The sequence below is a fragment of the Mustelus asterias genome, chromosome 6, assembly GCF_964213995.1.
Source record: "Mustelus asterias chromosome 6, sMusAst1.hap1.1, whole genome shotgun sequence".
NCBI lineage: Eukaryota > Metazoa > Chordata > Chondrichthyes > Carcharhiniformes > Triakidae > Mustelus > Mustelus asterias.
The window spans coordinates 137,157,356-137,173,369 of NC_135806.1; the positions used below are offsets into that span (position 1 = coordinate 137,157,356).

Sequence of the window (16,014 nt, forward strand, 5' to 3'; positions counted from 1 at the left end):
ACTCCTCTGCCTACACACTTCTGAACTCAAGTTACCCAACCTGTTCAATCATTTCTGGTGGTTTTAACTTTCTTGTCAGGATTAATGGTACAAGGAATTTCACTGTTAAAGTACATCCTCCTCAAAGGATTGTCCTTATCTGAGACTACAGGTTGGATTGCACTGGAGGGGGTGCAGGGAAGATTCACCAGGATGCTGCCTGGGATGGAACATTTAAGTTATGAAGAGAGGTTGGGTAGGCTTGGATTGTTTTCATTGGAGCAGAGAAAAAATTATAGGAATTAGGAGCAGAAGTCGGCAAATTCAGCCCTTCGATCCTGCTCCGCCATTCAATCAGATCATGGCTGATCTCTCCCTGCTCTCAAATCCACCTCCCCACCTGTTCCCCATATCCCTTAACCCATTTTTTTTACTCGAAATATATCTATCTCCTTCTTGAAACCATTCAATGATTCAGACTCCACCGCGCTATGGGGCAGCGAGTTCCACAAATTCACCACCCTCTGCGAGAAGTAGCAGTAAAAGTAATAGAGCAGACTGAGGGGTGACCTGATCGAGGTGTACAAGCTTATGAGGGATATGGACAGAGTGGATAAGGAGCAACTATTCCCTTTAGTTGAAGGGTCAGTCATGAAGGGACATAGGCTCAAGGTGAGGGGCAGGAGGTTTAGGGGGAATGTGAGGAAAAGCCTTTTTACCCAGAGGATGGTGATGGTCTGGAATGCGCTGCCTGGGAGGGTGGTGAAGGCGGGTTGCCTCACACCCTTTAAAAAGTACCTGAGCTTGGTTTTGTTTGGAATAACTGGATGACACTGTAAATTGTGCTTTACACACTATTGTACACCCAGTGAGAGACTAAGAACTGGCACCAAGATTGGCAGCTTCTTGTAAAATTCCCGCCTTCTGGTTAGACAAAACCAATAACAAATAAGTGACTTTACTCTTTTAAAAAAATACACAAATTGGTTGGTTCCCTCTCTTGTTCAGTTGTGGTTTGTTGTTTAATTAATTGTATTAATTGTAACACCTGAACTAGGTGTTACTGTGATCCACGGTTTGTATGTGTAACACTGCCAAGTGTGACTTTTGTAGACAGGCATAAGGCTCTTAGATATAAACAGAAATGTTTTTGTGAATGTGTGCGTGTGTGTGCGTGTGTGTGCGTGTGTGTGTGTATGTGTGTGCGTCCTTATGTGTGTGTGTGTGTGTGTATTTATGTATGCGTCCTTGTGTATCTTTGTGCATCTATGTGTTTATTTGTGTTTATGTGCTTACGTGTGTGTATGTGATTCTGTGTCTGTGTAAATTTGTGTGTGTTGATCTTTTTGAGTGGATTTGTGTGTGTGTGTTTTTCTGTGTATGCATGCTTGTGTCTATATGTTAACTTTTGTATGTTTGTATGTTTACATGTGTGTATGTGATTCTGTCTGCGTGTACATGTGCCTGTGTCGGTGTACTGCTGTATACCTGTGTCTGTGTGTGACTGTGCACCCCTATGTCTGTATATAAGTGCGCGTGTCTGTCTGCTCCCTGTACAAAGTCCCATTAACCATTTGCTTTCACTGTTGCAGATGAAGCAGAGAGGATCCTGAGAGAATTTCGGAAGGATGTGGATGATGCCACTTTGCAAAAGGCCGACCTGGAGAGAAACATTGAGCAGCTGGTAGCGGAGATGGAGTTTCTGAGGAAGATCCACGAGGAGGAGGTGGCTGAACTTCTCCGTCAGATCCAAGAGTCCAACGTCTCGGTGGAGCTGGACTCAACCCGCCCGGACCTGGGCGCTGCCTTGCGCTCCGTCCGAGTGCAGATGGAAGAGATTTCTGCCAGGAACCTTGGGGAAGCCGAGGCTTGGTACAAGAGCAAGTTCAGCAGCCTCCGTCAGCACGCCTCCAAATTCGACCATCAGATCCAAAGCACCAGGGACGAGATCAGCGTCCTGCAGCAACAGAGTGTGGACCTGGAGAGTGAGATCGGAGTGCTGAGAAGTGCCATCCAGTGCCTGGAGGAGCAGCTGGAGGACATGGAGGTCAATCACCTGGAGAAGGTCGTCAGCCTGCAGGACGTCATCGCCCAGATGGAGTCCCAGCTGCAGGGGACTAAAGCAGAGATGGCCCATTACCTCCAACAATACCAGGACCTGCTCAATGTCAAGCTGACCCTGGACGCCGAGATCGCCACCTACAGGAAACTGCTGGAAGCAGAGGAGCAAAGGCTGGGACTTCCGGGCGAGAACTCTGCAGGTAAGTCAGTGCCTGGGAACAGCTTCCCTCCTTGCAGCAAAGTACTAACAGCATAAAACAGACCTTCCAGCCTAACTGGTCTATTATCTTGCAATTGAGTCTGTGTCTATATATGCCATGTTTGTGAGCCCACCTTTCCACTCACCTGATGAAGGGGCATGCTCCAAAAGCTTGTGATACCAAATAAACCTGTTGGACTTTAACCTGGTGTTGTGAGACTTCATACTGTTCCCACCCCAGTCCAACGCCGGCAACTCCACATCATGGTCTATGGTGGTGTTTGTTCTCCATCCCGGCCACCTCTCACCCCTCTTCACCTCAACCCATCAACATCTCCCTCTATTCCTTTCTCCCTCATGTGTTTATCTAACTTCCCCTTAAATACATCCATGTTATTCACCTCAACCATGACCTGTGGTAGTGAGTTCCACATTCTAACCACACTCCGGATAAAGAAGTTTCTCCTGAATTCATGGTGGCACAGTGGGTTAGCACTGCTGCCTCACAGCGCCAAGGACCTGAGTTCAATTCCTGGCTTGGGTCACTGTCTGTGCGGAGTCTGCACGTTCTCCCCGTGTCTGCGTGGGTTTCCTCCGGGTGCTCTGGTTTCCTCCCACAGTCCGTTAGGTTCATTGGCCGTGCTAAATGCTCCCTCAGTGTCCCCGAACAGACGCCAGAGTGTGGCAACTCGGGGATTTTCACAGTAACTTCATTGCAGTGTTAATGTAAGTTTACTTGTGACACGATTAAACTTGTTTCATTTTCTAGTTCACCTATGTTGCCATTTGTAGTGTATCTGTCCCCCTAGACTGCTTTGCCCCTTTGCCACCCCCTTTATTTCCCAAGGAATATGCAACCTCCTCATTTGCCCCCTCAAAACGTATCACCTTCTTCTTGTCATTAATGAAGTTCATTTGCCAACTACATGCCCACTGTGTCGTTTTAGTAACATCTTTCTTCATTTAGTAGCGTTTTTTAAAAAACTTATTTCATTTATATTTTATCCAATAATTTGGATAATCCGAAATATTTTGAGATTGGGCAGAGGGGGGGAGGTAGCAATTTGTGGATTTGATGACAAAAATGCTGATGGAGGTCTTTAAAATTATAAAAGAGTCTGATAGAGGAAGCGTAGAGGAGATCTTTCCACCTGTGGGGGAGATCAGAAATAGGGGCCATAATTCTAAAATAGTCATAAACAAATCAAATAGGGAACACAAAAAACAACTTTATTTATAGTGAGGAATGTGGAATTTGCTATTGGAGAGGCTAAGGTGAAGAGTAAATATGCATGTGAGGGGAATTTAAATAAACACATGAATGCGAATGAAATTGTATCATAGAATCCCTACAGTACAGAAAGAGGCCATTCGGCCCATCGAGTCTGCACCGACCACAATCCCACCCAGGCCCTACCCCTATAACCTCCTAATTCCCCAGAACTAGGGTCAATGGCTGTGCCAATCAACCTAACCCACACATCTTTGGACTGTGGGAGGAAACCGGAGCACCCGGAGGAAACCCACGCAGACACGAGGAGAATGTGCAAACTCCACACAGACAGTGACCCGAAGCCGGAATTAAACCCGGGTCCCTGGTGCTGTGAGGGAGCAGTGCTAACCACTGTGCCACCGTGCCGCCCAGTGTTTTGATTTGATTTAATTTGATTTATTATTGTCACATGTATTAACATACTGTGAAAAGTATTGTTTCTTGCGCACTATACAGACAAAGCATACCGTTCATAGAGAAGGAAACGAGAGAGTGCAGAATGTAGTGTTACAGTCATAGCTAGGGTGCAGAGAAAGATCAACTTAATGCAAGGTAGGTCCATTCAAAAGTCTGGTGGCAGCAGGGAAGAAGCTGTTCTTGAACGGTTGGTACGTGACCTCAGACTTTTGTATCTTTTTCCCAACGAAAGAAGGTGGAAGAGAGAATGTCCAGGGTGCGTGGGGTCCTTAATTATGCTGATGCTTTGCCGAGGCAGCGGGAAGTGTAGACAGAGTCAATGGATGGGAGGCTGGTTTGCGTGATGGATTGGGCTACATTCATGACCTTTTGTAGTTCCTTGCAGTTTTGGACAGAGCAGGAGCCATACCAAGCTGTGATACAACCAGAAAGAATGCTTTCTATGGTGCATCTGTAAATGTTGGTGAGAGTCGTAGCTGACATGCCAAATTTCCTTAGTCTTCTGAGAAAGTTGGTGGGCTTTCTTAACTATAGTGTCAGCATGTGGGGACCAGGACAGGACAGGTTGGTGATTGGGAATCTCACCATAAATTCACAGTGTTGTTCTTGTGTGGCACTTATGGAGGTGGAGGGGGAGCAGATACTCCGAGGAAAATTCCAGCTGTTAATTCTGTTATCGATCAATACCTTTTGTAATAAAGGCACTGGATCAATACCACATTGAGAAAGAAATGTATTTAATTCACGTAGGAAAAATGAATTTTCAGGCAGACGCAGGCTTTTGATTGAGACTATTTTGGGTGGACTGTGACAGGTTCAGTTCTGAAGGGACAAATGGCCCTTCCAGCTGTTTCACTTAGTCTGCTTTGATCTGTGTCACATTTAGAAATATGCACATTGCCAGATGGTCACAAATTATAATGAAATTATGAGGGGATTTGAGTGGAGAAAGTGAAACTGTTTCCACTGCTAAGAATAATCAGACACATTCAATACAATAGACAAATACAAAGAACAAAGAACAATACAGCACAGGAACAGGCCCTTCGGCCCTCCAAGCCCGCGCCGCTCCCCGGTCCAGGATTGAATCCTGAATCCAGGATCCCCGCCCAATTTTCCAGCCTATCTACATACCAATATCCTATCCACCGAGCTGTCCCTCACAGCTACGATGCTTTGTTCATTACAACCTATTAACTTACCCCCACCCCCCCATTCCAGACCATGTGATCTCCAGGGAGAGGCGAAAACCCAGAGTGAAAAACCCCAGGGCCAATATGGGGAAAAAAAATCTGGGAAATTCCTCTCCGACCCCCTGAGGCGATCGAAACGAGTCCAGGAGATCACAATGGCCCCGATCGGAAAATGCTTCCCAACCCTAGTCATTTCCACTTCCACGAACACCATATGAATTCCCTGCCCCCGAGACAGGTTCCCAACTATCCGCAGTCTCACTCTGTACTGGCACCAGCAAGATGATCATAGAATGAAGCCTTGAAACGAGAAACCAGGAACAATTAGCCCGCGCTGCTCCCTGGTCCAAACTAGACCACTCTTTTGTATCCCTCCATTCCCACTCCGTTCATATAGCTGTCTAGATAAGTCTTAAACGTTCCCAGTGTGTCCGCCTCCACCACCTTGCCCGGCAACACATTCCAGGCCCCCACGACCCTCTGTGTGAAATATGTCCTTCTGATATCTGTGTTAAACCTCCCCCCCTTCACCTTGAACCTATGACCCCTCGTGAACGTCACCACCGACCCGGGGAAAAGCTTCCCACCGTTCACCCAAATGAACCAAAGAGAGAGAGAGAACAGGCATTTTTTAAGAGTTGTGATGTGGATACTGCCTGAATGGGCAGTGTAAGCAGATTCAATAAAAAAAACAGTCCCGGGGAATTGGATAAATAGTTGAAAGGGAAACAAGTGCAAGGGTGTGGGGAAAGAGTGGGACTAAATAGAAACAGAGAAAATAGGAGCAGGAGGCCATTCAGAATAATCCAGGTAATTACAGGCCGGTGAGCCTTACATCAGTGGTAGGGAAATTATTGAAGAGGATTCTTTGAGACAGGATTTGTTCCCACTTGGAAATAAGTGGACGTATTAGCAAGAGGCAACATGGTTTTGTGAAGGGAGGTCATGTCTCACTAACTTGATCGAGTTTTTCGAGGAAGTGACGAAGATGATTGATGAGGGTAGGGCAGTGGATGTTGTCTACATGGACTTCAGTAAGGCCTTTGACAAGGTCCCTCATGGCAGACTGGTGAAGAAGGTGAAGTCGCACGGGATCAGAGATGAGCTGGCAAGGTGGATGCAAAACTGGCTCAGTCAAAGAAGACAGAGGGTAGCAGTGGAAGGGTGCGTTTCTGAATGGAGGGCTGTGACAAGTGGCGTTCCTCAGGGATCAGTGCTGGGACCTTTGCTGTTTGTAATATATATAAATGATTTGGAGGAAAATGTACGACACAAAGGTTTGTGGATTTGTGGACAGCGATGAGGACCGTCAGAGGATACAGCAGGATATAGATCGGTTGGAGACTTGGGCGGAGAGATGGCAGCTGGAGTTTAATCCGGACAAATGTGAGGTAATGAATTTTGGAAGGTCTAATACAGATAGGAGATATACAGTAAATGGCAGAACCCTTAAGAGTATTGATAGTCAGAGGGATCTGGGTGTACAGGTACACAGGTCACTGAAAGTGGCAACGCAGGTGGAGAAGGTAGTCAAGAAGGCATACGGCATGCTTGCCTTCATCGGCCAGGGCATTGAGTTTAAAAATTGACAAGTCATGTTGCAGCTTTATAGAACCTTAGTTAGGCCGCACTTGGAATATAGTGTTCAATTCTGGTCGCCAGACTACCTGAAGGATGTGGAGGCTTTGGAGAGGGTACAGAAAAGATTTACCAGGATGTTGCCTGGTATGGAGGGCATTAGCTATGAGGAGAGGTTGGAGAAACTTGGTTTGTTCTCACTGGTACGATGGAGGTTGAGGGGCAACCTGATAGAAGTCTACAAGATTATGAGAGGCATGGAGAGAGTGGATAGTCAGAAGCTTTTTCCCAGGGTGGAAGAGTCAATTACTTGGGGGCATAGGTTCAAGGTACGAGGGGCAAGGTTTAAAGGAGATGTAGGAGGCAAGTTTTTTACACAGAGCGTGATGGGTGCCTGGAACTCGTTGCCGGGGGAGGTAGTGGAAGCAGATACGGTAGTGACTTTTAGGGGGTGTCTTGACAAATACATGAATAAGATGGGAATAGAGGAATATGGTCCCCGGAAGGGTAGGGGGTTTTAGTTCAGTCGGGCAGCGTGGTTGGTGCAGGCTTGGAGGCGGAAGGGCTGTAATTTTCTTTGTTCTTTGTTCTTATTCAGTCCTTTGAGCCTGCACCACTGATCATGGCTGATCATCCGCCTTCCCCCCACATCCTTCGATCCCTTTTGCCTCAGTGATAGTTCTTTCAAAGAGTGGTATAGCAGGTGTGATGGGCTGAATGGCATTCAGCTAAGGTCAGCTAATTTGGCAGGTATTGGGGCAAGGATATTCATTCATTCGTTCAACTGTGGCAGTATTACACATATTAGAAATATAGAAACTAGCAGCAATAGGCCATTCGGCCCTTTGAGATTGCCATCTTGATCATGGCTGATCATCAAATTCAATATCCTGATCCCCACTTCCCCCATATCCCTTGATCCCTTTAGCCCCAAGAGCTATATCTAATTTCTTATTGAAATCAGATGATGTTTTGGTCGCAACTACATTCTGTGGTAGTGAATTCCACACATTCACCACCCTCTGGGTGAAGAAATTTCTCCTCACCTCAGTTCTAAAATGTTTACCCCTTATCTTCAAACTATGACCCCTAGTTCTGGATTCCCCCACCATCGGGATCATTCTTTCTGAATCTACCCTGTCTAACCCTGTTTCTATGAGATCCCCTCGCACTCTTCTAAACTCCAGTGACTAGAATCCTAACCAACTTAGTCTCTCCTCACATGACAGACCTGCCATCCCAGGAATCAGCCTGGTAAATCTTCGCTGCATTCCCTCTATAGCAAGGACATCCTTCCTCAGATAAAGACACCAAAACTGCACACAGTACTCCAGATGTGGCCTCACCAACACCCTATACAATTGCAGCAAAATATCCCCATCCCTATACTCAAAGGCCAACATACAATTTGCCTTCTTTACTACCTGCTGTACCTGCGCGCTTACTTTCAACGACTGATGCACAATGACTCCAAGTCTTGTTGAGTATCCACCTCTCTCAATTTACACCCATTCAAGTAATAATCTGTCTTCCTATTATTGCTACCAAAGTGGATAACCTCACATTTATCCGCATTAGACTGCCCAAACACTCAGCCTGTCCAAATCACACTGAAGTATCTCTGCATCCTCCTCATAGTTCACCCTCCCACCCAACTTTGTATCATCTGCAAAGTTGGAGATAATACATTCAGTTCCAAGTCATTGATATATAATGTGAACAGTTGGGGTCCTAGCACAGATCCCTACAGAACCCAACTAGTCACTGACTGCCAATCAGCAAAAGTCCCATTTATGCCAACTATTTTCTCCCTATCTGCTAACCAACTTTCTATCCATCTCAAGATATTACCTGCAATTCATGTGCTTTAACTTTACATAGTAGTCTGTTATGTGAGGCCTTGTCATAAGCCTTCTGAAAGTCTAAATTAACCACATCCACTGGTTCTCCTCGGTCAACTCTACTAATTACATCCTCAAAAAATTCCAATAGATTCATCAAGCATGATTCCCCTTTTGTAAATCCATGCTGACTTTGTCTGATTATACCACTGCCTTCCAAATGCTGAGCTATGAAATCCTTGATAGTAGACTCTCGCAACTTCCCCGGTACTGACGTTAGGCTCACTGGTCTTTGTTCCCTGTTTTCTCTCTACTTCCCTTTTTGAATAGCGGGCTCACATTAGCTGCCCTCCAATCAGTAGGAACTATTCCTGAGTCCAAAGAACTTCGGAAAGTACCCAGCAATTGATCTACTATTTCCAGGGCCACTTCCTTAAGTACTCTGGGATGAAGATTATCAGGCCCTGGAGATTTATCCACCTTCAATTCCATCAATTTTCCCAAAACCATTTCTTTACTAATGCTAATTTCCTTCAGCTCCTCACTAAAACATGTTTCTCTCAACACCTCTGGTACATTATTCATGTCTTCCTTTGTGAAGACTGAAGCAAAGTATAAATTTATTTCCTCAGCCATTTCTTTATTCCCGTTATGAATTCTCCCGTTTCTGACTGTCAGGGGCCTACATTTGCTTTTGTCAATCTTTTCCTCTTTACATATCTATAGAAACTTTTGCAGTCAGTTTTTATGTTCCCTGCTAGCTTACTTTCATATATTTTCCCCTTCTTAATCAATCCTTTGGTCCTCCTTTGCTGAATTTTAAACTGCTCCCAATCCTCAGGCCTGCTACTTTTTCTTGCCAGTTTGTATGCTTCTTCCTTGAATCTGATACTATCTCTAATTTTCCTTGTAAGCCATGGTTTGGCCACAATTCCCTTACCACTATTGTGCCAAACAGGAATAAAAACTTCTGGAGTTCACCTATTTGTTTTTTCATTGCCTGTCCACTGTCTTTCCTTTCAGTAATGTTTCCCAGTCCATCCCTGTCAATTCATGCCTCATACCATCATAGTTACCCTTTATTGAGATTCAAGACCCTGGTCTCAGAATCAACAACATCATTATCCACCTTGACAAAGAATTCTACCATATTATGATCACTCGTCTCCAAGGGTTTTCCCACAACTAGATTGCCAACTAATCCTTTCTCATTGCACAACACCCAGTCCAAGATGGTCTGTTCCCTTGTTGGTGCCAGGCTTATCACATGCAATGACTTTTAAAGTTGTTGAAAGAGGAATGGTACTGTGTAATGGGGATGCTGCAAGTCTTTGTTGCAAATGCATGAACCAGGACAAACATCATGGGCTAAAATTAAAAATGTTTTGACTTTGCAGCACATCTCCCTAGCGCCGCCCACGGGTTTTCAAGTCTTGTTGCTATTGACTTCACTCTGTATTTTTTAATGTTTTTGTGCAGGTGCTTCCTCTGTCACCAAAGAGAAGAAAATAGAATCTATCACTCGTAACACAGAAACTCACACGGCTCACAAAGTGACTGCCTAAAAGAGCAAGGACACACGAGGGACATCACCTCCGCACATCAGCTGAAAGCCAAAGCGCATCCACTATCTCTTAATTCGAGAACTCTCATGTTAAAATGTTCAGTGTTGATAAAATGATGAGAGTATAATGGTGCATACAGGAGTGATGTAAAGATATGCAAGGGTTAAAGTTTAACAATTCCATTTTATCTTTGAAGCCTGTTCCCTGGGCATCATATTGTAAAATGAATGCGTGAGCCATTAGCAGAAGAAACCAATAAAGCTTAATGTGACAGCACAGCAATTATACTTGGCCGTTTCTTCTTGAAATGCTATTGGCAGCTTCCAAGCCCTGATCTTTAGACAATGTAAAAGGAAATCAGAGCATTTTTGTTTTAGATCAAAACCATTGAGGCTTTGATTCTCACAGAAAAAGCAGGACTCAGAAAGCTGCAGAAATAGTTTGAGATGAGGAAGGGTCATTCAAACAAAGACAAAACCTACAGCCCAACCCATTCTGCCACAGACCACAGTTGGCTTTTTCAGTGATCTCAAGGGTTCTGGTTCCATAACTGAACTAAAAACCCACTCACAAGTTCGTGATCATGAGCTCATTTGGTGCTTACCAAACTATCTTCCAATCTGACCCTCATTTTAACATTTGAAAATTGATGCAGGCCCAGATACCAACAAAAATGCAATAAAGCAGTATAATAGCACCATTAATTATATCATTAATGACACACACATATCTCAGGCCCTCGGTGGGTAGAAGGAAGGCTTCTGGTGCGTGACCTGGTAGAATTGAACTTGATCAGGGATCTTTATTTTTGCACTCCTTGTTTTTTTTAGGGAAAGAATCTTGACTTGTCTGCAGACTACATGTTGGATTGCAGATATCTCTGTACTTTGCCCAACTGGTGGTTCATGCTTGAGTGAAATTGTCTATTTTGGCAGGAGGAATAAAAAGGCATTTTATCTAAATGGTGAGCGATTGCTGTGCTCTGAGGTGCAGAGGGATCTGGGTGTCCTAGTGCATGAATCATAAAAGGCTAGTGTGCAGGTACAGCAAGTAATTAGGAAAGCCAATAGAATGTTGTTTATTGCGAGGGAATTGAATACAGAAGTTGGGAGGGCACATACACAGGGCAATGGTGAGACCACACTTGGAGCACTGTGGTCTACTTACTTAAGAATGTAAATGCATTGGATGCATTTCAGAGAAGGTTTATTTAACTAATACCTGGAATGGTCCGGTTGGCTTCAGAGGAAAGGTTGGGCAGGTTAGGCTTTGTGTCTGCTGGAGTTTAGAAGAGTAAGAAGTGATTTGATTGAATCATAAGATGCTGAGGGGTATTGACAGGGGTTTTGATAGGGGGAGAATGTTTCCTCTTGTGGGAGAATCTAGAACTAGGAGCCACAGCTTAAAAAAATGAGTCGTCCACTTAAGACAGAGATGAGGAGAATTTTCTTCTCTCGGAGGGTAGTGAGTCTTTGTAATTCTCTTCCTCAAAAGGTGGTGGAAGCAGAGTCTTTGAATATTTCTAAGGCTGAGGGGGTGAAAGGTAGGCAGGAATGTGAAGTTGAAGTGACAATCAGATCAGCCATGATCTTATTGAATAGTAGAGCAGGTTCCTGGGCCTACTGCTGCTCCTAATTTGTATGCTTGAATGGCTAGTATTAAAATTTCATCAACTGCGGGTGCAGCTAACCCAGTAGCACCTAATCCCCGCTGCAGAACTCTGTCAGGGTGGCTGAGTTGTAATCTGGGATTTCTTTCCTAATTAACACAGGCACTGGGACAATTCTAACATCTTAACTAGAGGATTCTTTTTTATTCATTTGTGGGACATGGGTGTCGCTGGCTGGCCAGCATTTATTGTCCATCCCTGGTTGCCCTTGAGAAGGTGGTGGTGAGCTGCCTTCTTGAATCTCTGCAGTCCATGTTCTGTGGGTTGACCCACAATGCCGTTAAGGATGTAATTCCAGGATTTTGACGCAGTGATAGTGAAGGAACGGCGATATATTTCCAAGTCAGGATGGTGAGTGGCTTGGAGGGGAAATTGCATGTGGTGGTGTTCCCATGTATCTGCTGCCCTTGTCCTTCTAGATGGAAGTGGTCGTGGGTTTGGAAGGTGCTGTCTAAGGATCTGTGGTGAATTGCTGCAGTGCATCTTGTAGATAGTACACACTGCTGCTACTGAGCGTCGGTGGTGGAGGGAGTGGATGTTTGTAGATGTGCTGCTAATCAAGTGGGCTGCTTTGTCCTGGATGGTGTTGTGCTTCTTGAGTGTTGTTGAAGCTGCACCCATCCAGGCAAGTGGAGAGTATTCCATCACACTTCTGACTTGTGCCTTGGAAATGGTGGATAAGCTCTGGGGAATCAGGAGGTGAGTTACTCGCCACAGTATTCCTCGCCTCTGACCCGCTCTTGTAGCCACTGTATTTATGTGGTAAGCCCAGTTGAGTTTCTGGTCGGGTAAATATCAAAAAGACTGAGACAAATAAGGTATGTTTCATTTTTAGATCATAAACGTTACATTGTCAGCTGGATTTATGTACACTGTTTCCGCTTCTCGGCAGGAGAGAAAGAATTAATAATGTCTTTCGGGAATATTTGTAATGTGTTCCGTAGAGGGGATTAGGTGCTACTGTGTGAGATCCTCCCACAGTTAACAAGCTATTAATACAGACTATTCACACTCACACATGAACCACAAGCTGAGTGAGGTACCAGAGATAGCTGGAACTTGCAGAGCTGAAGTCCAACATAAGGTGCAGGCTGCATACAAGTTAACATTTATTTTAAGTCAAGAACTGTTTAAAAGAAAACCCTTATCAAACTGGATTCAACCAGATCAGACACAAAGGACAAAATTCCTTCTATGCTGTAAATCCTCAAATTCTTTTTATTGACTCTTTGTTAGGTCGTTTAAGTACCTCCTTTAACAGTGCACTGCTGGTTTCCCTGTGAGATTGTTAGCAACAAGTCAAGCAATAGCCGACCAGATCGCTGCAAAACATGCACTGCTGAGCTGATGGGAAGAAAGAAAAATCACTGCTAGATAGGGGAGCGGGCAGGGGGACAGATTAACATTTTATTTCTTGTGATTTATTTGCTGTTTCTGTGACCCCCCCCCCCCGCCCCCCAACTGTGGTTTGAGACCCTGTTTGGGAACCACTGCCTGAGCCTGAATAACTTAATAAACTTCTTTCATGGAATGTGGATGTCATTATCAAGGCCAGCATTTGTAGCCCATCCCCAATTGTTCTTGAACTGAGTATCCTGCTTGGTCACATTGCTTTGACTCTGGAATCACAGATCAGGAAGGCAGATTTCATCGAATCACAGAATCCCTACAGTGCAGGAGGAGGTTATTCGAGTCTGCACCGACAACAATCCCACCCAGGCCCTATCCCACATATTTACCCTGCTAATCCCTCTAACCTACATATCCTGGGGCACTAAGGGGCAATTTAGCATTGTCAATCAACCTAACCCGCACATCTTTGGACTGTGGAAGGAAACACGTAGACACCAGGGAGAATGTGCAAACTCCACACAGTGACCCAAGCTGGGAATTAAACCAGGTCCCTGGTGCTGTGAGGCAGCAGTGCTAACCTCTGTTTCCTTGTCTAAAAGATGTGAGTGAACCAGAGGGGTTTGATTGTGGTTTTATGGTCATTATTGTAGAGATTAGCTTTCAGTTTCAGATTTTTTCAAAAATTGGATTTAAATTCCACCAGCTTCCCCCTAAGGTACAGGAGGATAGGGAAATTCTACCCCTCGTGCTTTTCTCCTATTCAATTAGGTCATGGCTGATCTGTAGCTTAATTCCATTTCCTCACACTGATTCTGCAACCCTTAACCTACCCCTACCTAATAAAAGTCTACCAATTCTAGTTTTATAATTCTCTCCAGCCTCAAGAGCATTTTCTTTCCAGGGAAGAGAGTGTGTTTCTGATTTAAACTAGCCTTTGTGTGAAGAATTGCTTCCCGACATCACTCCCAAAAGTTCTCAAAACATTTCATACCAGTTCTAAAGCTATAGTTATATTGAATGTGTGCTAGATTGTGATAGGAACCCTCTACTGGGCCACAGATTGGTTTCAGTGCCTGAGTGTGCCAGAGTATCTATTAGTTTCTCCACTTCTAGAGCGAGAACTAGTTCAAAACGAGTGATACAACAAATCAGATCATCGTCTTGGGTGCTTTTGTACCACAACAGTACTGTTACCCCCCAAAGCCTTGGAATTGGCACCAGAACCCAAACTTTGGTTTCACCAAGTAAGCCACCAGGGCAAAGTATTCTCAAGCCAGTGCCAGTAATCAGTGCCCCATCAAAATACACATTAGAGTCACTTCTTGGAATCATCTTCCAGCCTCAGATCTCAAGAGTCAGAAAGTTTTGGGCCCAAAGCCCAACACATCTTTCAGTCTGGCACTGAAGTGCGGTCCTGACAGAGTGCAGCACTGTCAGAAGTGTTCCCTTTCAGATGAGGCATAAAAATCAAGGATCCATCTGCTCATTCAGTGGCCATATAAGATCCTAGGGCATTATTTTAAAGATGTGGAGATGCCGGCGTTGGACTGGGGTAAACACAGTAAGAAGTTTAACAACACCAGGTTAAAGTCCAACAGGTTTATTTGGTAGCAAAAGCCACACAAGCTTTCGAGGCTCTGAGCCCCTTCTTCAGGTGAGTGGGAACCCTTAACCCACTCACCTGAAGAAGGGGCTCAGAGCCTCGAAAGCTTGTGTGGCTTTTGCTACCAAATAAACCTGTTGGACTTTAACCTGGTGTTGTTAAACTTCTTACTATTATTTTAAAGAGCAGGGGAAACATAAAAGATAGGAGCAGGAGGAGGCCATTCAAGCCTGCTCCACCATTCATCACGATCACGGCTGATCGTCCAACTCAATAGCCTAATCCTGCTTTCTCCCCATAACCTTTGATCCCATTCACCCCAAGTGCTATATTGAATACATTCAATGTTTTGGTATCATCTACTTCCTGTGGTAATGAGTTCCACAGGCTCACCACTCTCTGGGTGAAGAAATATCTACTCATTTCCATCCCTGAATCCTCAGACTGTGACCCCTGGTTCTGGACACCCCCAGCATTGGGAACATCCTCCCTGCATCTACCCTGTCTAGTCCTGTTAGAAGTTTATAAGTCTCTATGAGATCCCCCCTCTCATTTCACTGGAGTTCAGATGAAACAATCCTAACCTAGTCAATCGTTCCTGATGCATCAGTCCCGCCATTCCCGGAATCAGCCTGGTAAACCAGACTGATTCAGGAGGTTTACCAGGATTCAGGAGGTTTACCAGGATGTTGCCTGGTATGGAAGGGCTTAGTTATGAGGAGAGATTGGGTAAACTGGGGTTGTTCTCACTGGAAAGACGGAGGATGAGGGGTGACCTAATAGAGATGTATAAAATTATGAAAGGCATAGATAGGGTGAACGGTGGGAAGCTTTTTCCCAGATCGGTGGTGACGTTCACGAGGGGTCATAGGTTCAAGGTGAGGGGGAGGAGGTTTAACACGGATATCAGAAGGACGTATTTTACACACAGGGTGGTGGGGGCCTGGAATGCGCTGCCAGGCAAGGTGGCGGACACACTGGGAACGTTTAAGACTTATCTAGATAGCCACATGAACAGAGTGGGAATGGAGGGATACAAAAGAATGGTGTAGTTTGGACCAGGGAGCGGCGCGGGCTTGGAGGGCCGAAGGGCCTGTTCCTGTGCTGTATTGTTCTTTGTTCTTAAACCTTCGCTGCTCTTCCTCAAAAGCAAGAACATCCTTCCTCAGAAAAGGAGACCAAAACTGCACCCCCTTATCCTTGTTAGCTGCATAAATGGCATTAATCTAGTCTTGTAAATGAAATGATGATGGCCTACAGCAACAGAAGAAAGAAGTGTCCTA

General features: G+C 44.9%; 1 protein-coding gene across 2 annotated transcripts in view; it reads left to right on the top strand.

The window, feature by feature from the left end:
• vimr1 (vimentin-related 1) overlaps positions 1–10,386 on the top strand; it is a 55,350-nt gene extending 44,964 nt beyond the window's left edge. For both annotated transcript variants that reach the window (XM_078215165.1, XM_078215164.1), the window contains exons 2-3: positions 1,572–2,240; positions 10,021–10,386. In XM_078215165.1, coding sequence (XP_078071291.1) covers positions 1,572–2,240; positions 10,021–10,106 — 755 coding nt within the window. In that variant the 3' untranslated portion in view covers positions 10,107–10,386. The remainder of the gene's footprint in view (positions 1–1,571; positions 2,241–10,020) is intronic.
• The last annotated feature ends 5,628 nt before the right edge of the window (positions 10,387–16,014 follow it).